Source organism: Schistocerca piceifrons, chromosome 8 (assembly GCF_021461385.2).
Source record: "Schistocerca piceifrons isolate TAMUIC-IGC-003096 chromosome 8, iqSchPice1.1, whole genome shotgun sequence".
In the NCBI taxonomy this organism is placed as follows: domain Eukaryota; kingdom Metazoa; phylum Arthropoda; class Insecta; order Orthoptera; family Acrididae; genus Schistocerca; species Schistocerca piceifrons.
The window spans coordinates 334,500,619-334,515,811 of NC_060145.1; the positions used below are offsets into that span (position 1 = coordinate 334,500,619).

The 15,193-nt window shown below is 41.0% G+C and overlaps 1 protein-coding gene across 1 annotated transcript in view; it reads right to left on the reverse strand.

The window, feature by feature from the left end:
- Positions 1-15,193, reverse strand: part of LOC124711270 (39S ribosomal protein L44, mitochondrial) — a 49,948-nt gene that overhangs the window by 3,675 nt on the left and 31,080 nt on the right. The window contains exon 5 of the mRNA XM_047241251.1: positions 4,721-5,024. Within this exon, the coding sequence (XP_047097207.1) occupies positions 4,721-5,024 (304 nt within the window). The remainder of the gene's footprint in view (positions 1-4,720; positions 5,025-15,193) is intronic.

Consider the following 15,193-nt stretch of genomic DNA (forward strand, 5'->3'; position numbering starts at 1 on the left):
AACTTATAAGATTCCCTTGTCCATGTACAGACACTATGTGTGTAGAGCAGACATAGCTCTGTTGTACCAGCTTTGCTATGGTAAAGTGTGCACTTGTTCAGACAACGATGGTTTTATTGTACATTCTACATCCCATCTATAGTAGAGCACTAAACTGGTGATCTATGACACTATGTTCATGTTCATTCCAGGACACCTACAGTTATTGCACAGCTACAATGTACAAATGAACACAGGTGCTCCTGATACCTACATGGCATCAACTAGGAAGTCATGCACAAGTCCTAAGCTACATGCATAAATAACTTCCAGTATCTGCTTACTGCTGCAACCTACAACAGTTGTGATCACAGTTAATTTTTAGAAGTGTGAAATAGTCCTGGACCCAGCCATTCTCTAAGCTTACAGTGTGATGATTATTATTTTAAAGCACTGAACAGTGATGACTATTGTTTTAAGGCACTGAACAGTGAGTCATGAAATAAACAGAGACAAGTGTGGTGAAAATCTTTTAAGAAATAACAATAAATTTCAAAACACAGCTGTAACAATAAATGAGTATTTAAAATACAACATTCACATCAGGGGGCACAAGACTATCTCAACAAAGATAAAATACAAGCAGAGACACAATTAAAAAGCTACTTCAAAATAATGAGTGACAAAGTCACTATGGAACACATTAAAACCTCACACACAATATTTATGAAACAAATATTTATGAAACAAACATCAAATAAAACCTTAAATCACAAACCTCAATTGTCTCATTATCGGTTAAAGCAGGAGGCAGGTCCCATGGGAGACTAGGTCTGCCCTCATGTGCCACAAGAAAACACATTGTCTACGTGTGTGTGTGTGCGTGTGTGTGTGTGTGTGTGTGTGTATTGGCACATGTGCACATGCGTGTGTATTGTGTCTACATAGGAAATAATGCTGGATAGCATCTCTAGCAGGGTCAGGTTGTCGACAGTGAATTGATATCTCCTGAATCACATTCAGAACAGCTAAGAAGCTGCCTGATCAGATGATGATTTACCATTTGCTCCAGCTCATTAAGGCAACACACTGATAACTACTGAGACATGTTGGGTCTTTTCCTGGTTGACGTGAGGTATCAAAATTGTCTCCCTCCACCAGTTGGGAAATTGGCCACTCTGCCATACTGAATTAAAACATTATAAAAGAATTTCCTTTGACACCTTTTTCAAATTTGCAGCCAGCTGTGTTATATTTGGTTGTGACCATGCACAGTATGAAGAGACTAAGACAGTGCCAAATCCAGCTCCTGCATCTCCATCTGCACCTCTAGGACTCAGACTTGGTGGATCTGAAGTGCAGCTCATCCCGCTTCACAGTCGCAAGACAGTGGTGGAATGCTGAATCTTGGCTGGTGCTGATGTTGTCTGGTGATGTCTCTGAGCATTGTTTAGAGAGACTGCTGCTTCCTATTGGTAAATGACTGCATCTACCAGAAGTCCACCCGATGACTTCCCACAGTTTTTTAGAATATGTGGAGTGGTTGAAACAGTCTAGGAATGTGTGTGATTATATTTTCTTGCTTTCCTTGATTATGCATCAGGCTTTCACAACTCCACGGTTTTCTACAGTTCGGCAGCACTGAAACTGTCGCAGAGCCACATGCCTGGCCCAGATTTCTGAGCAGCATGCATTAGTCCACCAAGCTACAAGCTGCCTTCCAAGATGACCTGAGGTCTTTGGGTAAGGCAACCAATGGCACAAGATGACACAGATTGTTGCAGGGAGTCCTTTACTTGTTCTCGGATGGCAGATGCAGAAGTGAAGGAGGTATAACAAGGCTAGTGCCCAAGTTGGTGATCCTCCCTTGTAATGGTCAGATACTATCAAACAGAACCTTGACAATGAATATGTCTGTCCTCGCATTTTCATGCAGTGCAACATCAAACCACTGTCACATCTGAATGCACCACAAATGTCGATATTGCACGATTTGACCAGATGGCCAAATAGAGACCCGCAATGAAGCACCTTCCAAATTCTGTCAGATGTTGATAATGCTGTCTCACATGACTACGTGGTATCACAGTGATCCCTTAACAGCTGATGCTGTTCACACCCCTTGGATACAATACCAGGCTTGGTAAAAACATGGAACACAAACATACTAATGCAGTGGCCCTCAAACTGCGGCCCAAATCAAGTAATTGTGCGGACCCGAGTTCTCATCTGTACTTTTTAACAATACGTAGCCGCCACTAACAGCCCAATCCAAAAACATGAAGATCTTCTTAATAGTATATTTTTTCTTGCTCAGCAACAAACAAAACTACTTAGAGAGAGAGAGAGAGAGAGAGAGAGAGAGAGAGAGAGAGAGAGAGAGAGAGAGAGAGATTTTAAGATGTGCTTAATTTTAATTGATACTCATGAATTCAGTCATGAGCTATACCTCAGGGCACAGGCATAAGTAGTGACATCACTGCAGTATTAGAGGATGTGAGAGGGGAGGTGGTTTACTGGTGTCATTTAATACTGACAACTCATGGGCGTGCATGCATCTTACCAATTAGCTGACTTACATGACTTGACTTAATTACCTTGGCCCACTGGGGGGCATAGGGCATCAAAAGATCTTGCAATTCATCTCTGTCTTGGGCCATTTCCCTCAGTTCCAACCATTTCTTGTCAATTCTCCTTGCTTGCCCTTCCACCATCATTTTCCATGTAGCTCTGGGCCTGCCTCTGTTCCTTGTTCCCTGGAGATTCTGATTCAGTGCCTCCTTCTAGATTGCCCTGTCTGATCCTCTACACACATCTGGTTCGTTTTCCTGCACAGAGCTCCTTCTTACTTATTTGTTCTGGCCAGCAGATATCCATGCTACAGAACACCTAATTATGAAGCTCTATAACTGTGATGTTATCTTGTTGTCTAGTTTCCAACGTTCATGAACATATAAGACAGCCTTGACATTTGCATTAAAAATACAATTTTTTTTTCCATACTGGATACAATGAAGGCAGCATTTGTGTTCTTTATGAGGTTCTTCACATCCTCTCCAGCCCAACCACTCCCAGCAACACCACCAAAGTACAAAAATGATTTTACCTTCTTCACTTGCTGCACCTCTACAGAGGTTACTCCATTTACTTAGAATTTACTCTAATTTCGTTTGTTTTACGTATCTTTATTTAGAGACTAGCAATTCCTGCTTCTTTTTTAAAGGGTTTAATTTATCTATCACATCAATCAGCATTCATGGATTCCCCATTTCATTCCTCTTCTCCTGCCTGTGGTGACTCTTCTCATTAAATCTAGGGCAAGTAGAAAAAGTGATGGTTATAAAACAGGTCCCTGCCAGACTCTTGTGTTACCACTGTTGTGTCTGTGATATTTCCCTTGTGAGTATACAACTTCTGTAGCTGTTATGCAGCTTTCTGATGATATTTATAAAATTTTCTGTGCTACATCACAAATCCGCAATACCTGCCACTGCACTTGATGCTTCACTGAATTGAAGGCCTTTCTTAAAATCAGTGAATGCCACGTACATCATTGCTTGGAATTCTTTACTTTGTTCTAAGATGATCCTAAAGAATATTACTGAGATCAACACAACTGTGCTTTGCCTGATACTGGCCTGTTTTCTACACAATCAATTTTCAAGTGAATCTTTAATCCTATTTAAGATAATTCTGGTGAGGACCTTAATGGACACTGGCAGCAACATAATACCACACCAGTTGTTACAATCCAACAAATTTTCCTTATCCACCATGATTTTATTTTTGGGTCCTACACCTTAGACAGCTTTATCTTCTCCTTGCTTAGACAGCTTTGTCTTCCGTTGTTTAAAGAACACTATCCATCCTTTTGCAGCCAGCCTTCCACTTCTTTGAACCACACAAACTCCTTTGACCACACAGAAAGTGTTTCCTTCGGAATAACTACTGATCAACTGCTATGGTATAAATTACAAACAGAAGCAACATGGATTCTTGCATGCACATTATAGAAGTGGTCATCTTCAAATTTGGTACATATTTGCAGCAAGGACTACAGAATTAAATTACGACTCTTGTAGTACAACACGATGAGTAAAAGAAAAATTACATTAAATACATATTGAAAACTTTTGTGATCGTGTTTCATATCGCATAAAGCATTTAAACATAAGAACAATTACTTTATTAATCAATTAATTGTCTGCTCACACAGACAACACGACAACACTTCAATTGGGATCACTGAGGGTGGCAACAATCCGAAACAGAGAATAGTCAACACCAAGTGCTCCAAATGTGGCCAACTTTTAACAATCAGAATATGGGAGCTGTCAGCCAACATATCGTGCCCATACTACAGCTAATCTATTGGTGGCCCACAACATGTTAATTTATATAGCTTACCAATTAACTTTAACATTGGTACATATGCATCCAGAGGTGTCACCCCACAATGTCAGTACTGGCTGTCTTCTTGGGTGCTTCACTTTTTTTGTCTATCGGTGTAGTACTTTCCTTGGGGAGGAGATCAGGTCCGATTGTGGAAGGTTAAAAAGGGAAAGGCGCATCATTCAGACTTCAGGATGAGAGAGAGAGACTCACTTGTCCTACTGAAAGTATGCACTGGCTAGCAATTCTCTCTCATAAGTTTACAGTTCACTTGAGTGTATTTTTATTTTGCATCAATTGTTGCTCATGGCTAATATAATACTGTATCAAAAGAAATAAGTGCACTAACCAGCACCAAGGAATTGACGGTCACTATAAACAGCAACTCTGTATGCAGCCAGTATGGTATTTGGACCGGCCACTCCAATGAGTCGTGGCTCTGGTGCAGCTCTTCCTTGTTGTTTGAGAATGTTTTCTAGTGTTAGAAGCGGCTGTTCTGGAGACCATATGTCACTAACATCTCGGCCAGCAAGTTGAGCCACCACAAAATCACGTACAAACAAGCCTGTCTTCTCACTGCCTGAGCTCTTCAAAAGTGCTCCAACAACAGCACAGAACACTTGGACTAATGTTGATTCTTCCACAGGAAATTCCTTTGGGCAAATCAGAAAAAAATTCAAAATATAACTTGTTACCATTTCGAAAAAAATATTACTTTTACAAACAAAATATTCCTAAGTACACGTATTAGTTCTCAGTATGATACATAAAAAATATGTACTATTAACTTACTGAACTTCCATTTTCCACTCATGTAAATTTTAAACTCGTGCCACTGTTTTCTGAGAGAATGCAGAGTTCTTTTAGACAGATCTGCTCATTCAGTTAAAATGTAACATACAGATATATCATAAAGCGATAAATGACAAACACTACTGGGTTCTCTCACTGGTGTAGGAAGAAATATATCAAAAGAGAAACCTTAGGGAGAGGCAGTTGCAATTAACAGACTCTGTCATCTCAGTGTCAAGGATATGTAGCTACAATTCACCATCAGATGCCCTCATTCTTCTACTGAACAGGAGTGTACACAAAGTATCACCAGAACAGGGAAAATGTTGGCTGCACTACGACACAAATTTTGCTAACTTGACAACTCTCTTGAGTAGCCGGGCTCTGCCTGTCACAATGGCAAACAATGGACTATAACACAAAAAGCATTTGGTCCAACTTGCCTGACTGAGTGCAAGTGTAGCTTGTAATGACCTCTTGCTAGAGTTACAGTGAAGTTTATCACAGGTTATGTGGTGAATGGAACCAAGGAATTCAGTACTTTTTGGAGAGGAAACAGCAGCTCTCTCTCTGTTAGGACCGGCAGAGAAGCTTCATGCTGGTGGAAGGCAGCAATTCATCCAGTAGTCACAGTTGGTGGAAATTACATGGTAATTGTAATGCTGTGACTATATAGATCTCCCAGCATAATCGCTTGACAGTCTCCCAGGGTTTGCTGCTGATTATGGAATCAACATGACTCAATATTTCAGCGATCTGTCTATCTTTAAAAAACATGAAGCTGCTGAGTCCAAATGAAGACCAATGAAATCAACAGGACTCAATATTTCAGTGACCTGTCTGTCTTCAGGAGAGATACTGCTGCCGAGTCCCACTGAAAACTGATGCCAAAACTGGAATCATCATCCTATATAGGCCGCATACCATGCTGTGCCGCCCACTGCTGGTGCTGCCTCCAAGACAGGGCTTGTGGCACCACCCATAGTAGAATACTGATGCCAATGATGTACCATATCGAAGACTATCCCCAAACTCTCTGGCCAGTTACACCAGAGAAAATTGTGTTTTGATGTGGATAATACAATGTTCAACATTCTGCTACGACAAAAACCCTTTTCTCACTAATCAGTTGTTTGGCAAACTAATTTCAGTTTCCTGGCAACTATCAGCATCTCGTCATATTTCATTCCATGTCCCTCATGTAAACAATTTCCTGCTACCACTGATTTTTTGGGCTGTTGTAGCCTTGCACTTGTCTTGAATTGTGCGAACCAACCAGCTGAAGTGAGTCTTCCCACTTTGATACAGAATTTCATGTATCCCAGGCTTTATACGTTCCAAATCATTGTTGACAGACCTGAGTAGTAACCTTATCTTGGAAAGTAGATGGAGCACACTCTTAATATCATGTTTATTCTTAAAGTTCTTCTTATCTTAAAGGATATGCCCCCGGTGTAAGGAATAAAGGCCACAGATCTATGCTCCTCTTTGTGCACTTCAGGGGATGGTCCGGACTTTTTAAGGAAAAGGATACAAATAACTTTGGCTTTGCAACAAACATGCTTCTAAAGATACAATGATGACACCTTTTTAATCTCGTTCCATGGATGTGATTTTTGGACCTCTTCAACTGTCTTCATCAGTTTTAAATTTATGATTGAGGTTGAAAGTAATAGGTAACTTCCATTTCTGGACATAACTGTTTACAAAAGACTTGGTGGTACTCTGGGACATGGTCCTTAGAACTCTTGTACACAGATTATATGCTATTTCTGACACAAGAACTTCCAATGTTGGTCTCTGTGTTTAAGGGAAACAGATACTCCAAAAAGCAGATTCATTGGGCAATAGTGTTTGCACCATCCCTGGAGGTGAATGAAGAGGAGCACAGATCTGTGGCCTTTATTCCTTACACTGGGGCATACCTTTTAAGAGTGGGTGAATGTTAAGGAGACTATGCTGCATCCATCTGCCAAGATTAGAGCACTACTTGACTCTGTTACAATGATTTGGGACTTAGAAAGCCTAGAATATACAAAATTTTGTGTCAATATGGGAAAGCTTACATCAGCTGGTCGATCTGCACAGTTCGGGACATAAGTGTTTAACTTCACCATCACAAAACACAACAACCTGAAAACTCAATGGTAGTGGAAAATTTGTTTCAACAAGAGACAGGGGAAGAAATATGATGAACCCTCACAGTTGCCAGTACATCCAGTTTTGGTACAGTGTTTGTAAGGAAGCAACTGAAACTAGGGTGGCAGACAACTCTATTAATAGAGACAAGGGTTCTCCTCTCAGCAGGATGTACAACCCTGTGCTATCCCACATCAAAACCCAACATTCTTTGGTGTGGCTGGTCCAAGTATTTGAGGATAGTCTTTGAGTGTGACACTATGGGCAGTCTTGGAGGCAGAACATATAGTGTGTGGCCCATGCTCCATGTACAGAAGGGGTCTACAAATGATAAGGGTTTCAGCAGGGCTCAGCACAAGGAGTGTTTCTCTTGATGTTGATGTACAGATGGAGTTCCGAAATACTGACTCATGTTCATTTTAGGATCTGGCAGCAAATCCAAGAAATAACAAATTGTTTTGCTACCTGCCGGAATGGTCAGGATGACTTTAAGAACTGCAGTACTGTCATATGGAAGACATTGGGTAACTACCAAATTATCTTCACCTAGTTCTTGCAGTTGGAAGCTCAAAATCTTCCTCCTGGATAAATATATTGGAGGTAACATAGCATTTCATTCAGATTACTACATGGGACTTCTCTGAGGGAGTTATCAGACAAAAAAAAATAGCAATTAGGGTGGACATGTGGAATGTTAAAATGTGAAGGCAGTGTGGGGAACTAGAAAATCTATAGGTGGAAATCGAAAGGATGCGCACAGATATGTTATAAATCAATATGATGCAATGGCCAGAAGAGGATGATTTTTTGAGTGGAGATCTTAGGATTATTTGTACTGAATCAATTAGTGGTAGAGCATGATTACAAACAGCAATCGATAGGAAAATTGGCAGCAGAATGAAGGCTTGAAATTTCCTGGCAGATTAAAATTGTGTGCCAGACCAAGACTCAAACTCAGGATCTTGGCCTTTCACAGGCAAGTGCTTTACCATCCGAGCTACCCAAGCACAACTCACGGCCCCTCCTCACACCATCAATTCTGCCAGTACCTCGTCTCCTACCTTCCAAACTTCACAGCTCTCCTGTGGACTGGAATAGAAGCTGTGAGGACAGGTCATGAGTCATGCTTAGGTAGCTCAGATGGTAGAGCACTTGCCCGCAAAAAGCAAAGGTCCTGAGTTCGAGTCTCGATCCAGCAGACAGTTTTTATCTTCCAGGAAGTTTCATATCAGCACACACTCTGCTGCAGAGCAAAAATCTCATTCTAGAATGAAGGATTATATGCAGACTACAGAAAGAAGGTTGATGGAGAAACTTAACCGGTATCCAACAGATATAATCACACTCAGACATTGCTATTTTATGTTATGGGAAAAGAAGGAATAGCCACGGCTATTTTATTATGCTTTGTTCAGCACTTAATTGTATTTCTGAATCTCTGTTCTTATAAATTATGATTCAGCAGCATTGCGAAATGGCTTCCTAGCACACCAAGCTGAAAGTGTCCCTACAAACACTGAATTGGGAACTGTAACAGGAAGAAGATGAGCGTATTGGTCCGATAACAAGCCGCCACCACATTTAAGCCCTACCTGTAAAGTTTTAGGAGGAAATAATAAAAAAAAAAATGTGTGAAAATAAGCCACACACAAACCGAGATGAGAAAAATTACAAAAAATTTATTTGTACTTATATGTAAGATGTAGGTACGTACTGTAAACATTTCTTGTAACATATGGTACAGCACATTGGCATCTAAGATACCAGTACCACATGTTGTTTTATTCATTCTCATCACCATTAGTACCAGTATTCACTTCATCACACTCACTCTCACTCCCATCATACTCTTCATTCTTTTCCCATAGCACATCATCCTAGCTGCCAGCCAGAGCATTTGACGTGCAGCATTTCTTGAGCTCTTGATGGTAGCCTCCGATGATATGGAAGACCATGAAGCAAGAATCCACTCAAACAGAAGACAGAAGGGCGACTGATGGCTTTTTAATCTTACCAGACGGTCTAAGGACATGGTCTTCTTCCGAGAACCAATCTCCATACATTTTTCGCAAGTTGTCCTTGAACAGCTTGTTTATGGCTACATCTAGCTTTTGAACTCATTTCACCAGGTATTATGACAAGGTCTATCTTTTGTGCAGAAAGTTTATCTTTTACTTCAGCAGTATGTCCCTTAAAACCATCCAAAACAAGCATGTCTCTCTCAACATTGAGTGCCCCAGGATTCCAAACAATAGACGGCCAGTCAACGATTGGTTGCATTGTCAATCATCCTGTTTCTTAACAGTGAATCACTACGTCCTTAGGAAACTTTTCTTTGGACATAGTCTTTCTCTTCAGAATGACATAGGGGGTAACTTTCCCCCACCACAATGAAAAGACTCTCTGCCATCTCCAGCAGCTCAGCCCAGAAGGCAACTGTCACATGGAATGGAAGCAGCAGTCTAGAGGGATGGGAGGGAAGGAATATTAGTGTATGGGTCAAGGGAGGGAGGAGCTTTGTCTGGCAGAGTGTGCAGGGACTAGACTACTAGACTGCCAACAGGCACAGTATTGGGCCATGTGGGTGCCCATGGCTGTGCCATGGATTTGTTTGTATGCCTTCCCTTCAAAGGAGAAGTAGCTGTAAGTTAGGATAAAGTCACTGTTGATGTCTCTTTCCTATTCACCAACATCCCTCATGCTCTTGCCACAATTGAACACAGCCTTTCCCCATGCCCTTCAGACTCCAAACCCACTAATTCCTCATACATCTTACTAACTTTATTCTAACCCATGACTACTTCTCCTTTGAAGGAAAGTTACACAAACAGCAACAGGCACCCTCCTATGCCTATGGGGGCCATCTAGAGGAGACCTTCCTAGCCTACCAAACTGCCAAACTCCTAGTCTGTTTCCGATTCACTGAAGATTTATTTATGATGTGGACTCTCCCAAGTCATTTTCCCTCACACCTCCAATCTTCCCATCACCCTCAAGAACCAGCTACAAAGGAGTGCCCCCTTTGTGACCCAATACCACCCTGGACTGGAACAAGTGAACCACATTCTTCGTCAGGGCTTTGATTACCTATCATCATGCTATGATCCTACCCAATATCCTTTGTACTCCTCCTAAAGTGGTGTTCCATCACCCACCTAATATCCACAACACCCTAGCCTATCCCTATGCCACTCTCAATCCCAACCCCTGGCCAAGGAGATCATATCCCTGTGGAAGGCCCAGATGTAAGACCTGCCCAGTCCATCCACCCACCACTTTCTATTCCAGTCCTGTCACAGTCTTATCCTACCCCATCAGAGGCCTGGCCAGCTGTGAAAGCAGCTCTGTCATATACCAGCTTTGCTTAAATCTTTGCACAGCTTTTTATATTGGTATGACTGCCAACCAGTAGTCCACTAGGATGAAAATCCACCGCCAAACTGTGGACAACGGCAAAGTAGACCACTCTGTGGCACAATATACAGCTAACATAACACGGTACAATATGCAGCTAACATAACACGCTTGATTTCAATAACTGTTTCACTATCCTAGCCATCTGGGTCCTCCCCTCCACTACCAGCCCTTTTGAACTGCGTAGATGGGAGTCATCCTTAAAACATATTCTCTGCTCTCGAAATTATCCCAGCCTCAACCTATGGTAACATACTGTCGTCCCCCCCACCCCCGGTGCCATCCCGTCATCATCACCTCCTCCCTATTCTTGTCTCCCACTCACTTTGTGTATTGCCCTCTGCCAATGCACCTGCCCATCTTTTCCTTCCCCATTCCTCTACTGTTTTGCTTTCCATTTTTCCCCCACCACCTCTCCATGTCCATGCCCCACGGCCTCGAAACGCTAAACCCATTGGCAGTCTAGACCCTGCATGCTCCACCAGACAGTTTTCTCTCTCTCTTCACCATACTCTTCTAACCCTTCCCCTTCCCTAGACTGCTGCTTCCATTCCACGTGACAGTTGCGTTCCGGTCTGAGTGGCTGGAGATGGTGGTTGTGTGTGTGAAGTGTGCTTGCTTGTGTGAATGAATGTATCTTTGTGTTTCCTTTTCTGCTGAAGGCTTTGGCTGACAACTAATGTGCAAGTGTCTTTTCATTGTGTCTGTCTGCAACTGAAAGTGGCATCTTTAAGATGAGCAGTAAACTATTTTTTCCATTATGATATTCCAACCTCACTCTAGAGTTCTCAGTGTTTCACGATTATTCCCCCCCTCCCCCCCACTTACCATGTTGCTCAGCACGTAAAAAAGAATAATGGCATTTCATCACCATTACCAATGTGATGAAAAGGTTATGAGTGACACTTTCATAATTGGATGACATACTGCTGGAAATTAACCAGTTTTTCATCAAAATCTTCTGGCATTCTCTGTGCTAGTGTAGTATTTCATCGGAGGGCCAGGCCATTTCTCCGCATAAACCAATGTCACCAATCAGCACACATACAGGATTCTCCTTGAGGAACATTTAAAACTCTTGCTTCCACAAGCTTGGATTATTTCTCATGAGATAGGCATCCCATCATTCCCCTTATCTTGCAAACAAGAAAGTACATTAGCTTGAAGTTCCAGATACCTGGCACATTTTGGACCCCTGAATGATTTTCTCGTTGAAACAGTTTTCATCCTTTTTCCTTTTGAAGCAGTCCAATGTCGCACATTATAATTGTCCAGTCCACACTTTCTTCCAGCCTCTCTTTTAGTAGGTTTTGACATAATGCACAATTGTAAATTTAAAGCTTGCATTGTAATTGCACCAAATTTCTTGGCTCAATGACGCTTTTTGCTTTAAATAGTCATTCATATTGACATAAATCAGGTTCTCTTACCAGTATACAACTGAAACTTAATTATGAGCTAAAGAAACAATAATGGTAGATGTACACCATGTTAAGAACAATAAAAAAGTTTATGTTGCTACATAATAAAATGCCTTGTCAACAGTTTTTGCTAGACACTAGTTGTATTGTTGCAAATGAGAATAATTTTTTTATAGCAAAGGTATGCAAAAAGACAAGATCTGCATAAGCAGAAATGTTTCAGGAAGAAGAGAAAGAAGAATGAGAAGTGGATATTAGATGCAAACTAACTTCTCGAAGGTGAAATTTGGTAAAAAAGTGTGCATTACTTTTGAGCCAATACAATAGCAATATATTGTACTGTGAAGTAAGGACAAAATTCTTCCATTTTTACTTTCAAGTGTGATATATTCAAACTTTGTCCTTTCTTAAGGAAATTAAAATAATAACCGCATGTATTCATTCACCGCATCATAGGTATTAATAATATCGTGAATATTTCAAAATAAGCACAGGGCTTTGGAAATCAGCATGATCTGGAGGTAATGACCCAGACTGCCACATGTAAATCTTATCTGCGGATGAAATTTTCTTAAATGTTTATACTTTTAACATAGTGACTGACAGCACCCCCCCCCCCCCCCACGCCAAAAAAACTTGTAAATATAAGACCACACAGTAACATAAACAAGCCCTATGATTTTATGTACTCATTACAACGTGTCTTGGTATTAATTGAACCATAAAGCACCTCTTATTAGTAGGACAGCTATAATTAGTGTGTTTGCGTTACTTACCTATGAGAACTAGTTTTTCCTCCTTCTAGGAGTTTCGATTTGCATCCATAATACCAGCAGTTACGCACCTTTGCTGTTACTAATACATAAGTGTGGTGAAATTGGGGAAATAATGTAAAAAACTTTAACAATAGTTTCATATCAATGTCACAAGACTGTTTCCGATTTTATTCTGATTATGATGCAAAGTACTTTTGGACAGGCACTGCGTCGACTACAGCCATTATGAAATACATTAAATGTATTCACATTTACGAATAATGACAACCATCAGCTCCAGAATGGAATGATGACAATGAAAATCTGTGCCGGACCGGTACTCAAATCCAGATTTCCTGCTTATCGCTAGCAGTCACTTTACCATTTAGTTATCTGTGCACAACTCCTGGCAAGACCCAAGCTTGCATGTGTCGCCAACCTTGCGTCTCTGACCAGGACTCACACATCCATTATGTATATTCCTGTACAGGTCAGATGTTATGCTTGAAAGTCACTTGCAAGGTATCAGCAAAGAAATATGATGTTGCAGTGCCTGTGTTATTCTCATTACGATGCAAAGTTCCTTTGGACATGCATGCATGTCCAAAGGAACAGGCACTGCAGTGACTACAGCTGTTATGAAGTACATTAAATTTATTCACAATTGCGAATAATTACAACCGTCAGCTGCAGAATGAAATGATGACAATGAAAATCTGTGGCGGACTGGGACTCGAACTCAGATTTCTCGCTTATGGGTCACCTTACCATTTGGTTATTCGTGCACAACTCACGACCAGACCCAAACTTACTTACGTCATCAACCATGCGTCTATGACCTGAACTTCTACATCCATTATGTATGACGTGCAACAATAAAGTAATGAGGCTGGTGTGAAAGAAAATGTTGCTTATCATTTTAGTCAAGTTTAGTGTTGTCTCCTTCAAAGTAGTTGCCTTCTGATTGCACACACTTTTTCCAGTGCTTCTGCCATTGATGATAACATTTGTGGAACTCATCTTCTGTAATATCCTCCAAGACCCTCACCACAGCTTTTTGGACATCTTTTGCTGTTTGAAAATGGTGTCCCTTGACGGCCGTTTTGACTCTTGGAAATAGAAAAATGTCACACGGGGCGATATCTGGTGAATAAGGTGACTGTGGTACTACTGAAATTTGTTTTGAGGTTAAAAATTGCTGTGCTGACAGCTGTATGGGATGGCACACTTTTCATACCAAGATTTTCAGTTATCATTAGACGAACCATTTCTCAATTGATCTTCAGTTCTTCTGCAATCATTTTCACGGATAATCTTCGGTCTGATCGTACGAGTTCACGCACCCTGGCCAAGCTGACATCCGTCCGTGAGGTTGATGGTCATCCACTGCGGTCTTCATCTTCAACATTTGTTCTGCCTTCACTAAACATTTTATGCCAACAAAAAACTTGAGCTCTTGATATAATCTTCTCTCCAAAAGCCTTCTGAAGCTTACCGTAAGTTGTCATCGCGTTTTCACCCAATTTAACACAAAAAGAAATGGCATACCATTGGGCTATATTATGCGTTTCCATTTCCGTGATGAGAGACACAAACACGTGTTAACTTATTACAGCACAACTCATGACTGAGCAGTTGCATTGATGTGCCACTTGGACTAGAAGCAGTTTATAGACCAAGGTCAAAGAAATTGTGCCTATGCAAGCCTGGAGGGTTGCCACATCTTGCAAAGAAAATCAGTCTCATTACTTTATTGTCACACCTCGTATATTCCCATACAGGTTAGATGTTATACTTGAAAGTCACTTGTCTGGTATCAACAGAGACATACGATATTGCAGTGCCTGTGCTATTCTGATTACGATGCACAGTGCCTTTGGACATGCATGCATGCATAACCTCTGCTGCCTTTTCTCTCAAGGCTACTCCTTCATCTTCTGTTGTGTTTCTTACTCTTGTTTCAGTCAATTGTTGCCTAATACTCCGTTTCAAATTCTAAACAACCACTCATTCTTTCAGCTTTTCCCGTCCCATCTCTTCAATTTACTCTCTTTCTTCAGTTTTAATCTGCAGTTCTGAACCACATTTTACGGTCAAAGTGCACATCTGCCACTGGAACCACTTTGCATTTTAAAATATGGTTTCTAAATCTCTGCCTCAGCATTAATAATCTATGAGTATTTGGGATCTTCTTGTTTCCAGGTCTGTTCTACGTATATAATCTCCTTGCATGACTATCAACCCACGGAATAGTGATGATTAAATTGTGTTCTGTGCAGAACTGTACCAGGTAGCTCCATC